The sequence below is a fragment of the Misgurnus anguillicaudatus genome, chromosome 11 (genome assembly GCF_027580225.2).
Source record: "Misgurnus anguillicaudatus chromosome 11, ASM2758022v2, whole genome shotgun sequence".
In the NCBI taxonomy this organism is placed as follows: Eukaryota; Metazoa; Chordata; class Actinopteri; order Cypriniformes; family Cobitidae; genus Misgurnus; species Misgurnus anguillicaudatus.
Genome location: NC_073347.2, coordinates 13,174,114 through 13,192,309, shown reverse-complemented (window position 1 = coordinate 13,192,309; position 18,196 = coordinate 13,174,114). Strand labels below are relative to the sequence as shown.

Sequence of the window (18,196 nt, the reverse complement as noted above, 5' to 3'; positions counted from 1 at the left end):
TTTCTTTCTTTTACCAAACCCTTTTGTATGCCATAAAGAAACTTAATGGCGGAGAGCACGATATCTGAAAAACGCTTTGGAAATAGAAGTCGAGCTGACTACCATAACACACTGTAGCCAATCAGCAGTAAGGGGGTGTGTCTACTAACCGACACTGTTGCCTGGGTTGCGTATGTGTGGGGCGGGTCTATCAACAGAAGGTCCAGACTCTATTGGGGTAAGGGCGTGTTTGTTAAGGTGATTTCAAATATCAACATTGGCTTTCAGAGATCTTGGACCCTACCTTTATAATATATGGCACACGTGGAGTGAAGTTATTTGTTAAACACATTTGGGTAAAAAAACGAAATCTGTGTTTGGGTTTTGAAAAACATAGATCGTCATCGAGAGATCAAACGACATGAGGGTGTGTAAATAATAACTACGTTTTTGTTTTTGGTTGTACCAACCCTTTAACCTCAAGTTCATAGGTTAACTCTTTCACCGGCAGCATTTTTCATGATTTTCACAAAAGTTTAACGACTTCCAGAAAATGCTCCTTTTTAAATATATAAACATACAATATATGAAATAAAAGAACAGACCCTCTGCTTTAAAACAAAAAATCCGTTTCATCCTACCTTCATGTGTTCTGTTTTTATCACCTCTCAAATATGTGTAGGTTTCATCAAAAACACCAAATTTTGAGCAAAAAGCTGAGATAATTCCATTTTTGTGAAGGACTTTTGATAGAGATCAGATGCAGAGCGATCTTTAAAACATACACGGACATACAGCTGTTTGCCCTAGGGCAATACTTCCGGTTTTTACTTCCTGGTGGATAATAGCGGTATTGCAGATTGACGAGATAACTCGTCAATGGCGGGGAAAAAGTTAAGATCATAGACTGTTAATATAGATGGACGTAGTGTCTGTGACGACACATATAGGTTTCTGAAGGTCATTTATGAAGCTTAAAGTAGGCGGTGTCTGCGTCGCCATCTTGGCCGCGCGTCACTGCGCATCACTCGCGGATATCCAAAAATGTTAAAGAGGTGGGAGGACGTGGGTGAAGCTGAGGTGGGTGGTTACTGAAACCACGCCCGCCTCGCTCGACCCTAGTGACAGCAGTGGCTGTTCAACCATCACTCAAGTGGCCACGTCCTTAATTATGCTAATTTTAAGGCTTAATATAATTTAAACAGATAAATTACATAAGAAATTCACCCTCCTCACAGTTGTCGCGAAGGGCAATATTAGCTATAAAGACCCAAAACACTTTTAGTACCAGGCTGTAAACACATTTTCTACTGTTCTAAAGATGGGCATTTTTAACATGGGGGTCTATGGGAATTAACTCCCTTTTGGAGCCAGCCTCTAGTGGCCAGTTGGTGAATTGCAGTTTAAGTCACTTCTGTATTTGCTTCATCAGAGAGATCGGAAGGTTGCCCCTAGGTTAAGATCAGCACTAGGAAAATGGATTGGGGGTTTCCTCTCTAGATACTGGATCTGAGTTGGGGTTTGTGGTCAGGATTTAGGATTCCAGGTTGAAATTAAGATTAAGGGGCAGTTTGCCGGACAGGGTTTAGATTAATTCAAGACTAGGCTTTAGTTATATTAGCACATTTAAGTAGTTTACAAACAAATCTTACAAAAACAATACTGGTGTGCATCTTGAGACAAAACAATAGCACTAATATTTGAAGGTGTTTATAAATAAAGGCAGCTCAAACATGAATTTTAGTCTGAGACTATGATAAACCCTGTTCAGGAAACCACTCCTTAGGATTTAAGCTAACGGCTGAACCACTGGCTGGCCACATACCCAGGTTGTTTGAATTAGAATATGTTTTTATGTATTCCCCATGTGCGCGCATTAATTTTCGGTTATCAGTAGGAAGTTGACTGAACTATCACTTATCAGGTGTTTTGGAACCGATAGGTAAGCAAAAGTTCAGTGTTTCGCTGATGGTGGGTTAACCCTGGTTTTTAGACTATACCACAGGGCCATTGCTAAAATGTTTGGGTTTCAAAGACATGTTGTTCACAGCTTGACAGTTAAAATGTATTTAACATTTCTCCATATCTTTCTATCTCCATTAGATTTGGATTAGTGGTTCCCTCCATCATGCCGGAGTTGGTGGACAAGCTACTGCTTCAGAGAGTGTGAGCTCCACTGAACTGCGGGGATGAACATGCCATTGCACCAGATCTCTGTCATCCCTCGTGATGTCACTTCCTCCCGGTTGTCCAACAGTGGGAAGGCAAAAGAGAAAGACAAACAGGTTGGTCTTCCACCTAATAGACACTCAACAGACGTGCTGTAATCGGTGACCATTGTGATAGCTCCATTCTCATTGGGCCTGAAAGGCTGTATCCTGTTTTTACAGTTTTTAACATTTTGTTCGCCCTCTGGGAACTTGGTATGGAAAAGAAAAAAGCATAGAGACGACACACACAATACACACACTCCTCTGCCTGGTCTTTAAACACCTGTTTGCTGTTTTTTCCTCAGTGATAGTATAGTGACAGCTCTGAGATCTAAATTACTGTTTACGTTACACTTTATGCTGTTGGGGAACACACTGAAATGTAAAAAATTATTGACACAGGCGGCTATAAAGGAAGTGGGTGAAATGGTGGAAGTTATGTGGTGTGGGGGGTGGTTTGGTTTCCAGTAAGTGACTGGACTTGAATGACTGTGTGAAATGTTATAAGGAAAACTATGACAAAAAATAAATATGATTTATATCTCGGTGTCTGTGGTGTCATATCACACATTACACCACTAAGTATCACTTGCCACTTTGGTGCTGTACATATACAGTTAGACCTGTTTTGGTGTCTTCACTTGTGAAATGGTGCTTTGTGTGTGTGTGTGTGTGTGTGTGTGTGTACCTGGTAATTATTAGTACCTGGCACCAATTGTCCCCACAAAGATAGGAATATCAGTGTTTTTGTGACCTTGTGGGGACATTTTGAGGTCTCCATGAGGAAACAAGCTTATAAATCAAACAAAATGATGTTTCTTGAAAATGTGAAGTAGGAGAAGGGTTTCTGTGATGGTTGGGGTTAGGGAATGGTGCGGGTTAGGGGAATAGAATATACAGTTTGTACAGTATAAAATGCATTACGTCTATGGAATGTCCTCACAAAACATGGAAACCTGTGTGTGTGTGTGTGTGTGTGTGTGTGTGTGTGTGTGTATGTAGTAGTGTAGTGGTGTTTATTAGGGTTGTATCAGACGATAGTCAGACATATCGCAGATAGCGGGCCTTCATGATGATGCCCACAATTTGGATTCTTCCTCGCACCTGAGCTTGTAATACGCGAGGCTCTGACTTTCCTCACACTAGATCGGTTGTCAGGCGTGCAGGAGTGTGTTGTTCCTGTTGCCTGGCACTCAGGAAATTTCAGAGCACCTGGGCATCAATGACACGCTCGGATTAATGGCATCAGGTTTAAGAAGGTTGCGGTCGTGACAGTGTTGCCACCTGCCCTTAGATTAAATCAGCTTCTTTTTTGTCCACCAATCAAGTGGCTTGTCATAAATGGGTAAAAAATGAACAAATAAATAAATAAACTATTGCTCTGCCCCCCATACTATTGTGTTTTGGCGATCTCACAGGCTGACTATAGGACGATCTCACTATAGGGCATATCGCGCAACACTAGTGTTTATTCTGCATTTTACCACACCAACATTAAAAATGCCAGATTTCTGAACACCAGATGTAAATTGACAAAGTTCACGATGTTTGAAAACCAATGTTGATATTTGAAATCACCTAAACAAACACGCCCCTACCCCAAAAGAATCTGGACCTTCTGTTGATAGACCCGCCCCACACATACGCAACCCGGCAAGGATGTCGGTTAGTAGACACGCTCCTTACTGCTGATTGGCTATAAGTGTGTTTTGGTAGTCGGCCCGTCTCCTTTTCCAAAGCGTTTTTCAAACATTGTAGACTCCGCCTTTAAAGTGAATATTTTTTTTAATGTAAATGGCATGCATACTTGAAGGTGTATAGTGTGCATCACGAAACTCAATGAACTCGGGTACTACAGGCTAATAATTTAAAATTCGATGCAGTGGCAAGGAAATTTAAAAAGATTGGCAAAATCTGTTTCTTACAACAGTTAGCTTTGAAAATAAAACTGCATTAGTTGCACTTGTACAAACATATGTACAAGCTTATTTATTTTTTAAGTATTAGAAAATTATAAATTAGGAGAATCAGGACAACTTTAATTTTAATATAATAGAGCAACATTTACTTCCGGCCTACGGCCCTCAGTTAGGTTTGATTATTGGCCCTTGGTAGAAAAAAGTTCGGGCACCCCTGGTTTAAAGCCACAATGAAACTGAAGTAGCGATTGTCTTATTTTTCCCGTCGTGCCATATATCTGAGTGAAATGGCTTTTGAAATGGAAAAAAAAATTAGGCGGGGGACTTGAATTTGTCCATCGGGAATTGATTAGATCGTTGAAAGTTGGGTCATGTTGCTCTTTGCTAATTGCCGTGACCTTTTTCTGGGCCCCGCTCACCTGCCATACCCCATGACTGGAAGTAAAGAGAGATCGTTTCAAGGAGGGAAGGAGATTTGCGTTTTGATTTTTAAAAAATCATGAAGCTCACAGATAAGTCATTTGCTAAAAATACCACAATATTAAAAAATACGTTTTTAATTTCATTGTGATTTTAATAAAATGGTCTTTTATGACCATTGGCCAATAAGTATCAAGTGTATGTTTGGTTAAATTCTGATAAATTAGGACATCATCTCAATGTCATAAAGTATTCCAGTTTACAAGAATTTACCCTACATAAAACACAGTAATTTCATGAGTATTTGATTTGCTTTATAAAAACACTTGGTGCCAGTGGTATCATTCGTGTGTTTCAGGGATAGGAGCACTCCTCTCGGCAGTAAAGTGAGAGATAAGCAAGTTGCTGTGAGAGCAGATGTTGCACAGCCTGGCAGCTTTTTATATCACCTAGAAATAACTGAGAATAAGATTAATATTAAAGGCATAGAAATGCAAGATTTGTTCAGTCTGTAGATTGAAGGCTTGTTTTTCTTCTCCAAATGAAATACTTGATCTTAAACACACAATTGTACCACCAGCCCTTCAGTTGTCCACTTTTGTCTTCTCCTATTCTGGTAGTCCTTTTGAGCAAGGTGATTGATTGGTCGGTGACGGTAATGAGTATTCTTTTATTGATGGGTCTGAGACTGGCCGCCTGTCAGCTATTTGTTTGTCACGGCCAAGCAGGAAACAGGAGACAGGGTGTTTTTTCTCCTCCTCCTTTGCCTAAACAGTCTCGAGTGACTCACATAGCAGGAAGGCAGTTAATTCCTAAACACCGGCATGCCGGTCATCCCTCCTGGACCACAGCTAAAGAGCCAGATTTAAGCAAAAGCTCTGTAAGCTTAGGTTTTTCAGCAGATTTTTAGTTGAATCTGAAGCAGCTTTTATATATTTTTTAAGTTTCTGTCCCTCCTGATATGATTTTTGAGTCCAGCTGATTTGGCAGCATCTCTTTTGCTAGTCATCAGGACTGCATCTGTTCGTCTGTCAGTTTCATTCAGTGTTATATCATTTACTTCCTCCCTCTCTGGGATGAGCTTCTGGCTGACTGGCTTTGACAATGTGCTGCTCAAAAGGATTTTTTGATTTGTAGCCGCAAAACTACAGGTGTATTACTATGAGTGTTTGGGTAGGTGTATCAAAAGATGCCTTAATGGGTGAATGTCACAACCCAGCAAGCAATAGCATCAGCAATAGTTGGTCAAACTAGTTCTTAAGACACAGTATTAAACGGTTAGTTCACCTAAAAATGAAAATTCTGTCATCATTTAATCACTCTCATGTTGTTACAAACCTGTATGAATTTCTTTGTTCTGATGAACTCAAAGGAAGATATTTTGAGGAATGTTCGTAATCAAACCATTTCAGAGCTCCAGACTTACTTTTTTCACTAGGAGCACAAGCTAAGTTTCCATCCACTTGTCAATCGAATTATCTGAAGTTCGGTTAAAAAACGTATGCGAATAAAGCTGGTGAAAGTGTGTTTCCATCCAACGGCTTTAAAGCGAATAAAAACCTGTGCGTAATGACGTCACATGCTGGTTTGCGATCAAATTGGTATATCGAATTGATTTGAGACATTTGAAGGTGTTTCCATTCATTTTCGCACTGAATCGCACAATATTCAAGCAAACATTTGCGAACAAAGTTTTGCTAGACAAATTTGCGGCATTTCACAAGTTATAAGTGCTAATGTGCCAGTTGAGCTGATAGCGACATATCAAGCTATAATAATAAGAAAATTACGTTAACATCAAATTGCTATGATGATGCAGATGCATGTAAATGCCCAACGACAACGGAGGCATTAACGTGAAATGATAGTCCGGATCAATTCTTAACGTAAATGAGGACTAAAAAATATCTTTAGAGTTGTTAATAAGCCAATAAAGCTACGAGGGTTCTTTGGCCGAGGATCCATCTCATCAAGGTCGAATTTGCTTTTATTTAAATTAAATTTAAAATGAATCTCGTCTCGTCGTTTGTCCACTTACATCTGACTTTGTTGACACACGCCATTTGTGCCACCAGAGCGGAAATGACCTAAAACTTTTTCTTGTTTTGTGTGTGGGTTGCAACCATAAAAGGACCTAAACCTTAATTGCAAATCATTATTTATTTGGCAAATAACGTTTCCATCAGCGTTTATCGCATAAGCCATATATCGATCAAGATAAAATCCGATGAGATCGAACGTATTTCTTTTGAGTCGATATTCATGAAATTCAATCGAATTTTACTGTTTCCATAACGCATTTTTCATTCGATATCACTTAATTCGGATAAAAACATGTGGATGGAAACATGGCTACAGTGGCCCCCGACTGAAATTTTAGGGGCGCAACCAGAAAATGTAGGGCCACACACCGTAAATCAACATGCTAACCAAATATTCACATTTCTACAAATTTCCACTGTATTGCTAATAAATACTTTACTGATAAATGCAGAAAGTACAATATGCGGTTTCAAATTCAGTGTCACATCACAAAAAAAAGGTCAATTTAACACATGTGCAACTGGATGTAAAATTCAGTGGCACACTCTCAAATTTTGGTGGCAAAGGAGCCCTGCATTTGTCACCCAATTCACTTCCATAGTACTATTTTTTCATACTATGGAAGGTAATGGGGCTCATGAACAGTTTGTTTAAAATGAAATTTGAACCAAAAATTCCTCAAAATATCTTCCTTTGGGCTAATTTAAAACAAAGAAAGTTTTACAAGTTTGTAGGTAACGCTGCCAGGTAAATGATGACAGAATTTTCATTTTTGGGTCAACTGTCACTTTAATACTGTGTAAAGGTAGGGTATCACATTTTGAAAAATCCTAACGGTATCTAGCAAAGAAATCACGATCCCACCCTCCGTTCAAATTGCCATCCAAAGTCACGCCTCTTTCAAAACTCATGAACATGCACAGATCAGGCTGTCACATCTCATGTCTCATTTACCAGTGAGAAAACTTTGCAGTACAAAGTGAATAACATTACCAAAATAACCAACATAAACAACTGGTTTACATCAGAATTAGTTAAAGCACAATTTCGGTTGTGTAGAGTCTAGACGTAGTAACTATAACGTTATGCTAATCCGTAAACAAACACAAATTTCATAAGCAACACAATGTTTCATCAAAGTAGAATATCTGAATCCATCTCAATATAAACATATCGCGTACCTACCTTACCAAAATAAACAGTGCAACGACCCTTTCAGACCCTTTGCCTCCTCAGCTGTTTGCATCTTGTGGTAAAGCAGTAAAGTTACCGATGTTAATTTTAAGTTTTTGCTCTTTGCAGATCCAGGCAATTTTTGCTGTTGTTGTTTTAAAAGATGTCTTTCATTTTGTGGCTCCTGTTCAGGTTGTCAATTTAGCAGAAAAGTTTGCCATTCTCCCTCTGTTTACAGATGGGAGGTGAGGGCACGTGAACGCGCTGATGACATATGGTGTATGCGTGAACAGGCTGCGCGGTGGCATTCAAATTAGGCTTACTTATGAGGGACAAAAAGGCAACGTCCGTTCGGACCGAGATCTATGAATGGTTGAACATTTTTTGGTCCTACGGCTTTCACCGATGAAATAAATTTCTACAAATACATTTACACAACTTAACAAAGTGATTGCTGTCAGTATGTGAGGAGACTTTTAACCAGCATAACTAAAAATGTTTCAGGATCAAATAAGATACCCTGCCTTTAAGAACTAGTCTAAGCAATTATTGCTGACGGCTATTGCTTGCTGGGTTGTGACATTCACCCATTAAGGCATCCTCTGCTACACCTACCCAAGCACTCACAGTATGACATGTAACCAGCCCCAGATATGCTGAAATGTAATTTTTTTTATCTCCGGGCAAGTAACTTTTTTACTTGGACAAGTGAATGACAGATTGACTTTTCCGATGGACAACCACATGACAATGTTTAATTTCAGGCCCTGATATGGTATTTCATCATGTAAGCAAAATCAACAATGATTACAAAGCATTCAATTATTTTATTTTATTTATTTTTGGTTATTCTGGTTAGATAAAATAAATTTTCACTGACAACTTAACTTTAGCCTCGCTTTAGCTTAGACGGCTTTTAGACACTAAATTGCTTGCTGTCAGGATTGAATTTTCCCCTTTAAATTACAGTGCATTGTGCGGATCATCCAATTGTGTGTTGTTGTTCTTAACAATTCGCATTACCTGATGTTTCGAGTATGTTTATAATTCGTATTATGCTGATTTTAATTATATGATCATTCTCATTACCACATTACAGTAATGAGAGTTATCAAAATTAAAATCAGCATAAATTAAGGTAGTACAACAAACTCTGCCATGGGGTATAAATACTTTTATATCGCTTTTAAATGAAAATACCATTATTTATTTTCAAGTAATGAGATGAGGGATTAATTATCATGGAAATGAAATGATAAAAAACTGAAAAGCAAACATTGTGGTATTTAAACAGGCTTAATTTTGTTTATGCAGATTTTAATTTACTTATAATTTGGAGAAATACGACCCGTGCATGTTTTTGACAAGCTTGTGGGATTCATCCTAAATTAGCGAAGACCCACACCACAGTGTGGGTTAGCTGTGATTGATGGTGGTTGCTCCAGTTCATCTAATTTCTAGCCTTATTCAAAGCTCAAATGCATAAAGATGTGTGATGGACTATAAATATTAGTCACAGAGACAAGATAATCAAACCCTGCATGACCGTAATGGGCGCAATCATTCAAAGCCCCATACGTAAAATATGGACTATTTTATTCTGTATTTTCGCAGACTAATTTATGCTGCGTTTACACGGACTCTTATACTTAAACACAATATACTTAAACACAATATACGTCTCTCAACAACTGTGAGAACTATTTATTGAAATTTGAACCAAAACAGATTTTTTTTCTCATCTTTTGAACTATTATAGGAACGAATAAATTATCATTTCTTCCCATGGATGATTGCCTGAAATTGAGTTCATATCGAATTTTGTGGAGATTTAAAAAGAAAAATCTTTCCTCTTAAACCCTAAAGCTGTCTTTCATACAGACTGAAGAGTTGGCAGCAGTCATAGCAGCATTTACCTCTCTGAATACAGATCAGTCAGGGGGCGTGTTGCCATTAGGAGAAGAAAGCGCAGCCCATCTGCCTGTTGCAGACAACTCTTTATCTGTGTCTCGATGGAAAGAGACGCTCCGTCCCTCTGCTTTAGATTCAGCGCCAGCTGCCGTTGCGGATGCGCTGCTGTTGAATGTTTTGAACCCAACGAGTGTCAGACAGAATTTCTTTTTTTATTGTACAATCTGTTCACACTTGTGTTATGGTGTTCATTTTGAATGAGGTCTGGGTCTGTGAAAGTGACTTCTAAAAGTCTTGCCACATATGTCTTTAAAGGGCACCTATTATGCAAAATCCACTTTTACAAGTTGTGTGTTGGCAGTGTGTGAACGCAACAACCCTACAAAAAAAAAACTTCGACTCGGCGCAGTAACACCCTCCCTCTCCCATTATGAGAGGGAGAAGGGGAGCGGACTTTTCAGGCGAGTCGAAGTACTCCCAAAAGTGCTATTACGCCATAAAATATAGTTCCTCTTTTAAATCCGCTTAGAAAAGCGCTACATTTTATTTTGTACCACCAAACTTGCTCGTATAACTACTCGTCTTAAATAGGAAAAACGTTGATGTGTTTGGTCACTTCTAACTTTATCTCTAAATGGTACCATTGAATGAATGGGGCTAAACTAAATGCCATTGAAGCGTCGCAGCGCGCTCCAGCGCTTACGTGCACGCACACAGATGATAGAGGGATGTATCAACAATTCTTAGTTAAGGTAATAACATATTTTAATATTGAAAATGAGTAGACTATTCCTTTAATCCCAATTAAACCAAAGCAGTCTCATTAGACATGCTTTTTGATTCTCTTGTTAATGTGTCATCACACAAACAAGCCCCGACCACGGCCACTGACTGACTTGTTTTTTTATTCAAAAGATTTTCTGTATGTGTTTGTTAGCACACTGAAGCACTATGCGGTTGAAGATACTATAGTTCCAGACTGTATTCACAGGAAGCAGATCTATTTTTAACCGAAACGCTGTCTGTTTGTAAGGAAGTGAGGAGCTGTAGCTCATTAGCATTTAAAGGTGCATGCTATACAAATGATCAACATCTTGTAAAAATAGGCATAATATGTGCTATTTAAGCAGTCATTAATGCTGTGCCCTCACTACACAATCTTGTATTTTGGGTCACCTACATATAAGTGCTGCTAGTATGCACCTATTAAACGCATGCACTGGTCACTTTGTTACAGTATGTGTCTGATTATGTTTTTACCCGTTCAATGAACTGATGTTTTTTAGCCAGTGAATGGTAATACCATGGTATATAATTCTTTAAAATACCTTGAAGTACATTTTAGTATGCTGTAGTATTACCATCTGTTACATCACTGAAGCAACAACTCTTGGAAACATCTGTGAACATACATCACTTTGCTCTGATGATGCTCATGCAATGGTGACTTGATGGGTTTAACTCCCAGGAAACACACAAACCAATAACATTTATACTTTCCACTGTAAGTCACTTTGAATAAAAGCTTTTATTCAAAGCAATCACTTTGTTAAGTTGTGTAAATGTATTTGTAGAAATTTATTTTATCTGTGAAAGCCGTAGGACCAAAAAATGTTCAACCAATCATAGATCTCGATTCGAACAGACGTTGCCTTTTTTGTCCCTCATCTGTAAGCGTAATTTGAATGCCACTGCGCAGCTTGTTCACGCAGACACCATACGTCATCGGCGCGTTCATGTGCGCCCACCTCCTGTCTGTAAGCAGAGGATAATGGCAAACTTTTCTGCTGAATTGAAGTCAAATTAACTCAAAATTTTAAGGCAACAAGGTAACTTACTATTTTAAGTTGAACCAACAAATAATTTTACAGTGCACTATAAAAATTATTTGTCGGTTCAACTTAAAATAGTAAGTTACCTTGTTGCCTTAAAATTTTGAGTTAATTTGACTTAAAAATATTAGTTGACTCAAAAGAGTATCAAATTATGGTGTCAACTAATATTTTTGAGTTGAATTGAAGTTGAAGGCAACCAGGAAACTTATTTTTTAAAGTTTTTATTTTAACCAACTATTTTTTACAGTGCATAAATATGAATATCTCGCTCATATAGAAGAAGAATTAACCTTGTGCATTTTAACAGATTTGATAAACAAGCGACCGAAGCAGAACTGCCACTTACTGTAAATACTATATTTATCTGTAAATATGTAAATGTGCTTATGTCGGAAATCTTAGCAACTTAAAAAGGCTTTTCGTGTCACCCAAAGGGCAGGAAATCGGCCAAGCATTAACATGAACATATTGTCCAAATTTGTGTTCTGTGGGATGTTGTGCTTTGGGGGGTTTAAATAGTAATATTATGCTAATAAAGATAAGAGTCTTGCAGCTCTGTAAAATAACATAGGGACACCAGGACGCTAGAAGGGAAATGTTTACTGAGAAGTGACAGGATTTTAATGCCACTGCTATCTTGTAGGGCGCTTTTAAGCTTCGTCAACATTCTAATCTCCAAGAGAGAGAGAGAGAGAGAGAGAGAGAGAGAGAGAGAGAGAGACAGACCATGAGAGAGAGAGAGAGACAGAGAGAGAGAGAGACCAAGGTGCCGTATGATTGCCAAAGCAACTTGTTTGTGTTGCTGTTTGACATTTGCTGTAATATCAGCACAACTTTTACTGCTGCTTTAGAGTAAACAGTCAAATCTGAAAGTTTAGATATACTGTATGATTGACTGATTTTTACATTTAATAACTAAAATGCAGGGCTGAACGCAAATAATTTTTTTTACTGGCCCAGTTGGGCCAGTGATTCAGGTTTTCACTTGCCCTGCCAAAATTCTAACTGGCCCCCCCAAAAAAATGTCTGTGTCACATTTAATAATTCAAAAGTGAAATATAAATTATACATATACAACAGACATGTCCCAATGAAACAAGGCTCCCGGGCCCTATTTTAACGATCTGAAACGCAAGTGCGAAGCGCAAAGCGCAAGTGACTTTGTGGGCGGATCTTGGGCGCTGTTGCTATTTTCCCGGCGGGAGAAATAAGTCTTGCGCCAGGCGCAAATCAATAAGGGGTTGGTCTGAAGTAGGTTCATTATTCATAGGTGTGGTTTGGGCGTAACGTCAAATAAACCAATCAGAAAGCTATCCACATTTCCTTTAAACGCAAGGGCACAAGTTCCATGGCGGGTTGCTATTATAATGACGGATTTACCAGGTGCACGCCAGGAGTGGTTCACAGCCGAGGAGACCCACGTTCTTGTAAGAACAGTCGAAGACAGAGAAGTTGTTTTGTATGGGGATGCGAGAAACCCGCCCAAATCAGCGTAGGTTTAACAGGCGTGAGAGGAAATTAAGGTTTCTTATGAAAACATTTTAATTATTATTTACATAAAATAAATGTAATACAGCCACACAATAAACTTATGAAAATATTTTAATCTTTATTTGCATGATAATTTTTTAACGCAGCCACACAATAAATAAAAACTATCACCACAATGCTCACCACAATGGTTTCCCTTATCTCATGTGTTAATATTTTTTATTGTAACAATTTATGATTTGCAAAATTAACTGTTGCAGCTGTGTAGATTAGATAAGCAATGCGCGTTGTGCACGCTATACATTATGGTCAACCATGTGCCCTTAAAATAGCATAATGAACTACGCGCAACGCGCCACTGACTTTAGACTAGTTTTTTTTTGTTAGTAGCGCAATTGTTTTTTGAAACTGCAAAATAGCATCAGGGATGGTTTGCGCCGGAACACGCCTAATTTTTTTTCGTTGAACCGCCCAGGGAGCGCAAGTTCATTCCCTAGTTTGCCGACGTGCGTCTGTGGAGGGAAAAACCCGCTGTGTGCCGGTGCAAAATACGAAGTGATACATGCGTCACTGACAAAGTCAATTGCGCTGGGTGCAAGATAGGGCCCCCCAACTTTTCTGCTTTACCTGTAAACTGACAGCAAATTGTGCAAAATATTGCATCGTTTCTTTCGTCCTGTTTTACCCAAGTAAATGTCTGCTTCCAATATGTTAAATAATATACATTGATAAAAATATATTTTAGTGGCCGAGGGTGAGGCACTGGCCCGATCTGGCACTGACAATACTTTTTACTGGCCCGAACGTCTCTCACGCTTGCCCTGGGCCACCGGGCAGTCTTTTATGTTGAGCCCTGAAATGGTAATGAAAAATTGTCAAAATATGTGTCACTGGGTCAATACCCTTTAAAAGTTCCTAATATGTATTGTTAGGTCAGCTCAGGTACATGTTTTGAACTTTTTTTACAGTGTGATGTCATTTTAACAATGTTTTTCATAATACACACGATCCATAACTCAACAGCTCATTTTCCATTTCAAGTTAAAGGTAAAGTATTTAATTACCTTATTTCTATACCTTAAACCTTATTCTTAACCTTATACGCAGAGACAACTATTAGCCAAAATGGTGTAAACACCGCATCTCCATAAAGCTTATAAAGCGTTTCACAGCATAAGTTTGGGCTGGACCATGTGTTTGATCTACCAATGGTAGACAGTGCAGTGTTGGGGTTTGAAAATCAGTTTGAAAATAATCATTATTAATCATTTATAAATTAAACATATTATATTTATCTCAGGGGGCTGTTTAATGCTTTATTCTGATTGGTTGAGAAATGCTTCACATGCATTACACCTGACCTGTCAAATATCTTAAAATAACCACCAGAGCAATGTCTGTGGTAACGTGGGATAAGTGGAATAATTGAAATAATTTAAAGGACCACTTCACGTCATGCCGCATTACCACCTTGGGTGTGCATTATTTTCAAATAATTTAACGACCTGTCTTCAGTTATAAATTACATAATTTCATTTGGTCACACAATAGTGAACATAGAAACTATTCCTTGTCCGTAGTGTTTTAATGGAGTTATGGAGAAACAGGGAATGGGTTTAGGACATGATGCAGAACGGATTTAAAGTCATGCCCTAATGCGAAGACTCATTTATGCATCATGAATGTGCACCCACTGTACCATCATGGCTCTGACATAAAAAACGGTGTCATTTAAACAATGCTGTATACCATTCCAGCCTGCACTTGATTTGACTTGAGGGATTAAGACTATTGTAATCTGTGATGACCTACTTTTGATATAGCAGGGACAGATTGCAAGCTGCTCTTCGTGATTTTAAGGAAGTCCTCAAGAGTATTGGCACCTCAGAGTGACTCTGACAAACTGCCTGTGGATGCCGCAGAGCTCCATTTTGGTTTAAGGGAGGCCTCCAGCCCTTTTAGTTCACTATCTACCAAGAAAATCCTAATGCAAATTCCACCACTCTCAGCGTGGCTTCCAGGGAAAACCTTTAGACACAACACGCGTACTGCCTTAAGCGATGGTCAAATTTAACTTTTGCGCTCCGATGATTTCTGTTTCTCATATATATATATATATATATATATATATATATATATATATATTCATATATATATATTCATATATATATATATTCATATATATTCATATATATATATTCATATATATATATTCATATATATATATTTATATATTTATATATATATATATATATATATATATATATATATATATATATATATATATATATATATTAGGGGTGTAACGGTACGCAAAAATCACGGTTCGGTGCGAACCCCGGTTTTGAAGCCACGGTTCGGTTCATTTTCGGTACAGTAAGGGAGAAATGCAAACATTAAACTGCAGGTTGTTTATTACTATAAACTTTTTTTTACAATTTGTTTACACTTTTTTAAACACTTTTTATTAAAATATAACATATAAAATATATATAAAATGAAAAAATAATAAATAAAATACTACTGCAAAGTTCTTTTTTACATTATTTTATAACAGAAGGTAACTCTTTTCTTAACCTTCTCTTAAACTTTTTCTACTAAAACCTTGAACTAACAAATTCAATTCCTGAATACATTTATGAACTATTAGCCTACATTTTTGCCACCAAAAATGTTCTGTTTTGATTTATTTTGGATTGTTTAACTCACAGTATTGAATTGGCTATGTACCATCTCTGTATAAAAATAATATTACTGCTCTATGTGTAACTGCATAGCAAGCAACATGATGATATACTTATTATACCTTCATTTTGAGATTAGTGAGTTGCATACCTAGCCATCTTTGATCTTTTGCACGTTTCTCCTAATCTTTGCTTGTGTCATCAATGTAAGCTGTGACTTTACTTACGAACCCGTCCGCAGCTGAGTAACAGCTGAGTAAGCCCGGGTTACAGCTCTTCTCTGTCCCGACCAGCTGATCGCATTGTGACAATGATATGATTGACGTGATATGCAGATGAAAAATCTGATCACGCATTCCTTATTCTCGCTGTCACAGAAAGCGCGTCTCATGAATGCGTAGCAACGAAAGGCGCGCATCCTCTCACGCACTTTTGAAAGAACAAAGCAGCGCGTTGACACGCGTTTAACATGCACTTTTAGATACGACACGTAAAGTTTACATCAATAATCAAACGGATATACATCTAAGTAAATAAAAATCTTTCTGAGGGCCGAATTATGTTATATGTTTGACAGAAGACTTGCGCTGAACGCGGAGACTTCCGCCACTTAATATGTTTGTGCGGAAACGCACGTATTATGTTCCGCACAGGCGCACACAAAATGCATTCGGCCTTTCGGTGCACGTGTGCACCGTGCCGAAAGCCCTGAACCGAAACGGTCCGGTTCGAATACACGTACCGTTACACCCCTAATATATATATATATATATATATATATATTCATATATATATATTCATATATATATATTCATATATATATATATATATATTCATATATATATATTCATATATATATATATATATATATATATATATATATATATATATATATATATATATATATATATATATATATATATATATATATTAGGGCTGTCAATAGATAAAAAAAAAAATCTAGATTAATCGCATGATTTCATGAGTTAACTGCGATTAATCGCAAATTAATCGCACATTTTTATCCATTCTAAATTTACCCTATTTAACACTTTTCAGGTTTTTAATATTTTAATCATATATACATATATAGATGCTTTATGCAAATGTATGTTAACAACAGCCTGTTTACATTTTAACAGAATCACTAGCCATTGTTTTGTATATGAATTTTCTTTTCAGAAGATTTTTCTTTCTCCATTTTTGTTTGCTGCAGCATCATTTGTGACATGTGCTGGCAAGTTGAGTCGGAATTAGCAAATTTAAAAAAAATAGTTGTTCATATTTTGACATTCTCTATTAAAACATAGAACAATGCATGATTTGTTGAAATATAACAAAATATGACAGAACTACACGTCTTTGAAGTTGAAAGAGTCAAATTACCACAAAAATTTCCACATCCATACATTATATTACCACATCAATACCTTAAAATCACTGGTAAAACTAATAGATTTAGCACACACAAAGCAAAAACATCATCAATGTATGTTCAACTTTTTTTCCTTTTGTTTGATTGACATTGAGACAGACTGCTTAAAATCTAAGTGATCTAATATAATGTTACACATCAGATAGTTTTACCCAACGGTTAACCAAACATTTACTTAAAACATAACAGATTATAGAGCCTACCTGCGTGAATTCTTATCAAAACAGATATTTGTAAAACTGTAATTTTGTGTAGATGTCTATATATCCGGGTCGCGCACTCGCGCGTCTGTGTGCACGCGCTTCAGATATCAGTCAGTCAGCGTGAGGGGATCGCTTTTGAGTCTTGTCGCTCTTAATAACTCTTTAACATTAATCAGGTACCTAACTTTATCTCTCTTAATGTGTCTTTTAACATCAAGCAAGTCCTGCAGTCTATTTTCTAAGTCATGCATAAAAGCGAAACCAAAATGAATTGAGACGCATTTTTGTATTAGATTAAGCATTAGGAGGACGGTAACGTTACACCTCTCAGACGTATAAATAAAGATCATATCAGATGTCCAACGAGCATTTAGAGCATTGGATTTGGTAGACCATTTGCTTAATGTTCTTATTTCTATGAAAACCTTTTACTCATTTAGAGAGAGTCACATTTGTCTGCGTCTCTGTTCATTCAACTATGGGCTGGACCAAGGGTCAAACATAAATTGCGCGTTGCGTTAATCTCCGTTAATAAAATTAGTGGCGTTAAAATGAATTTGCGTTAACGCGTTATTAACGCGTTAATTTTGACAGCCCTAATATATATATATATTCATATATATATATATATATTCATATATATATATTCATATATATATATATTCATATATATATATTCATATATATATATTCATATATATATATATTCATATATATATATTCATATATACAAAAGTTGTTTTCTCGTTATCCTGACATGATAATCCAAATGTCATAATGTCACTTCCTGTCCATAATATTTAGTGTATTTTTAAGTGGACTGCTAATGCATATGAGTTGGAGTCTTCGCCGTTACCATGTGTAGCTGATGTGTAGCTGATAGACTTAATAAA

The 18,196-nt window shown here is 37.2% G+C and overlaps 1 protein-coding gene across 2 annotated transcripts in view; it reads left to right on the top strand.

Moving 5' to 3' along the window:
* The window catches only part of marchf8 (membrane-associated ring finger (C3HC4) 8), a 124,816-nt gene that overhangs the window by 24,701 nt on the left and 81,919 nt on the right, over positions 1-18,196 (top strand). For both annotated transcript variants that reach the window (XM_055169708.2, XM_055169709.2), the window contains exon 2: positions 2,083-2,264. In XM_055169708.2, the coding sequence (XP_055025683.1) occupies positions 2,169-2,264 (96 nt within the window). In that variant the 5' untranslated portion in view covers positions 2,083-2,168. The remainder of the gene's footprint in view (positions 1-2,082; positions 2,265-18,196) is intronic.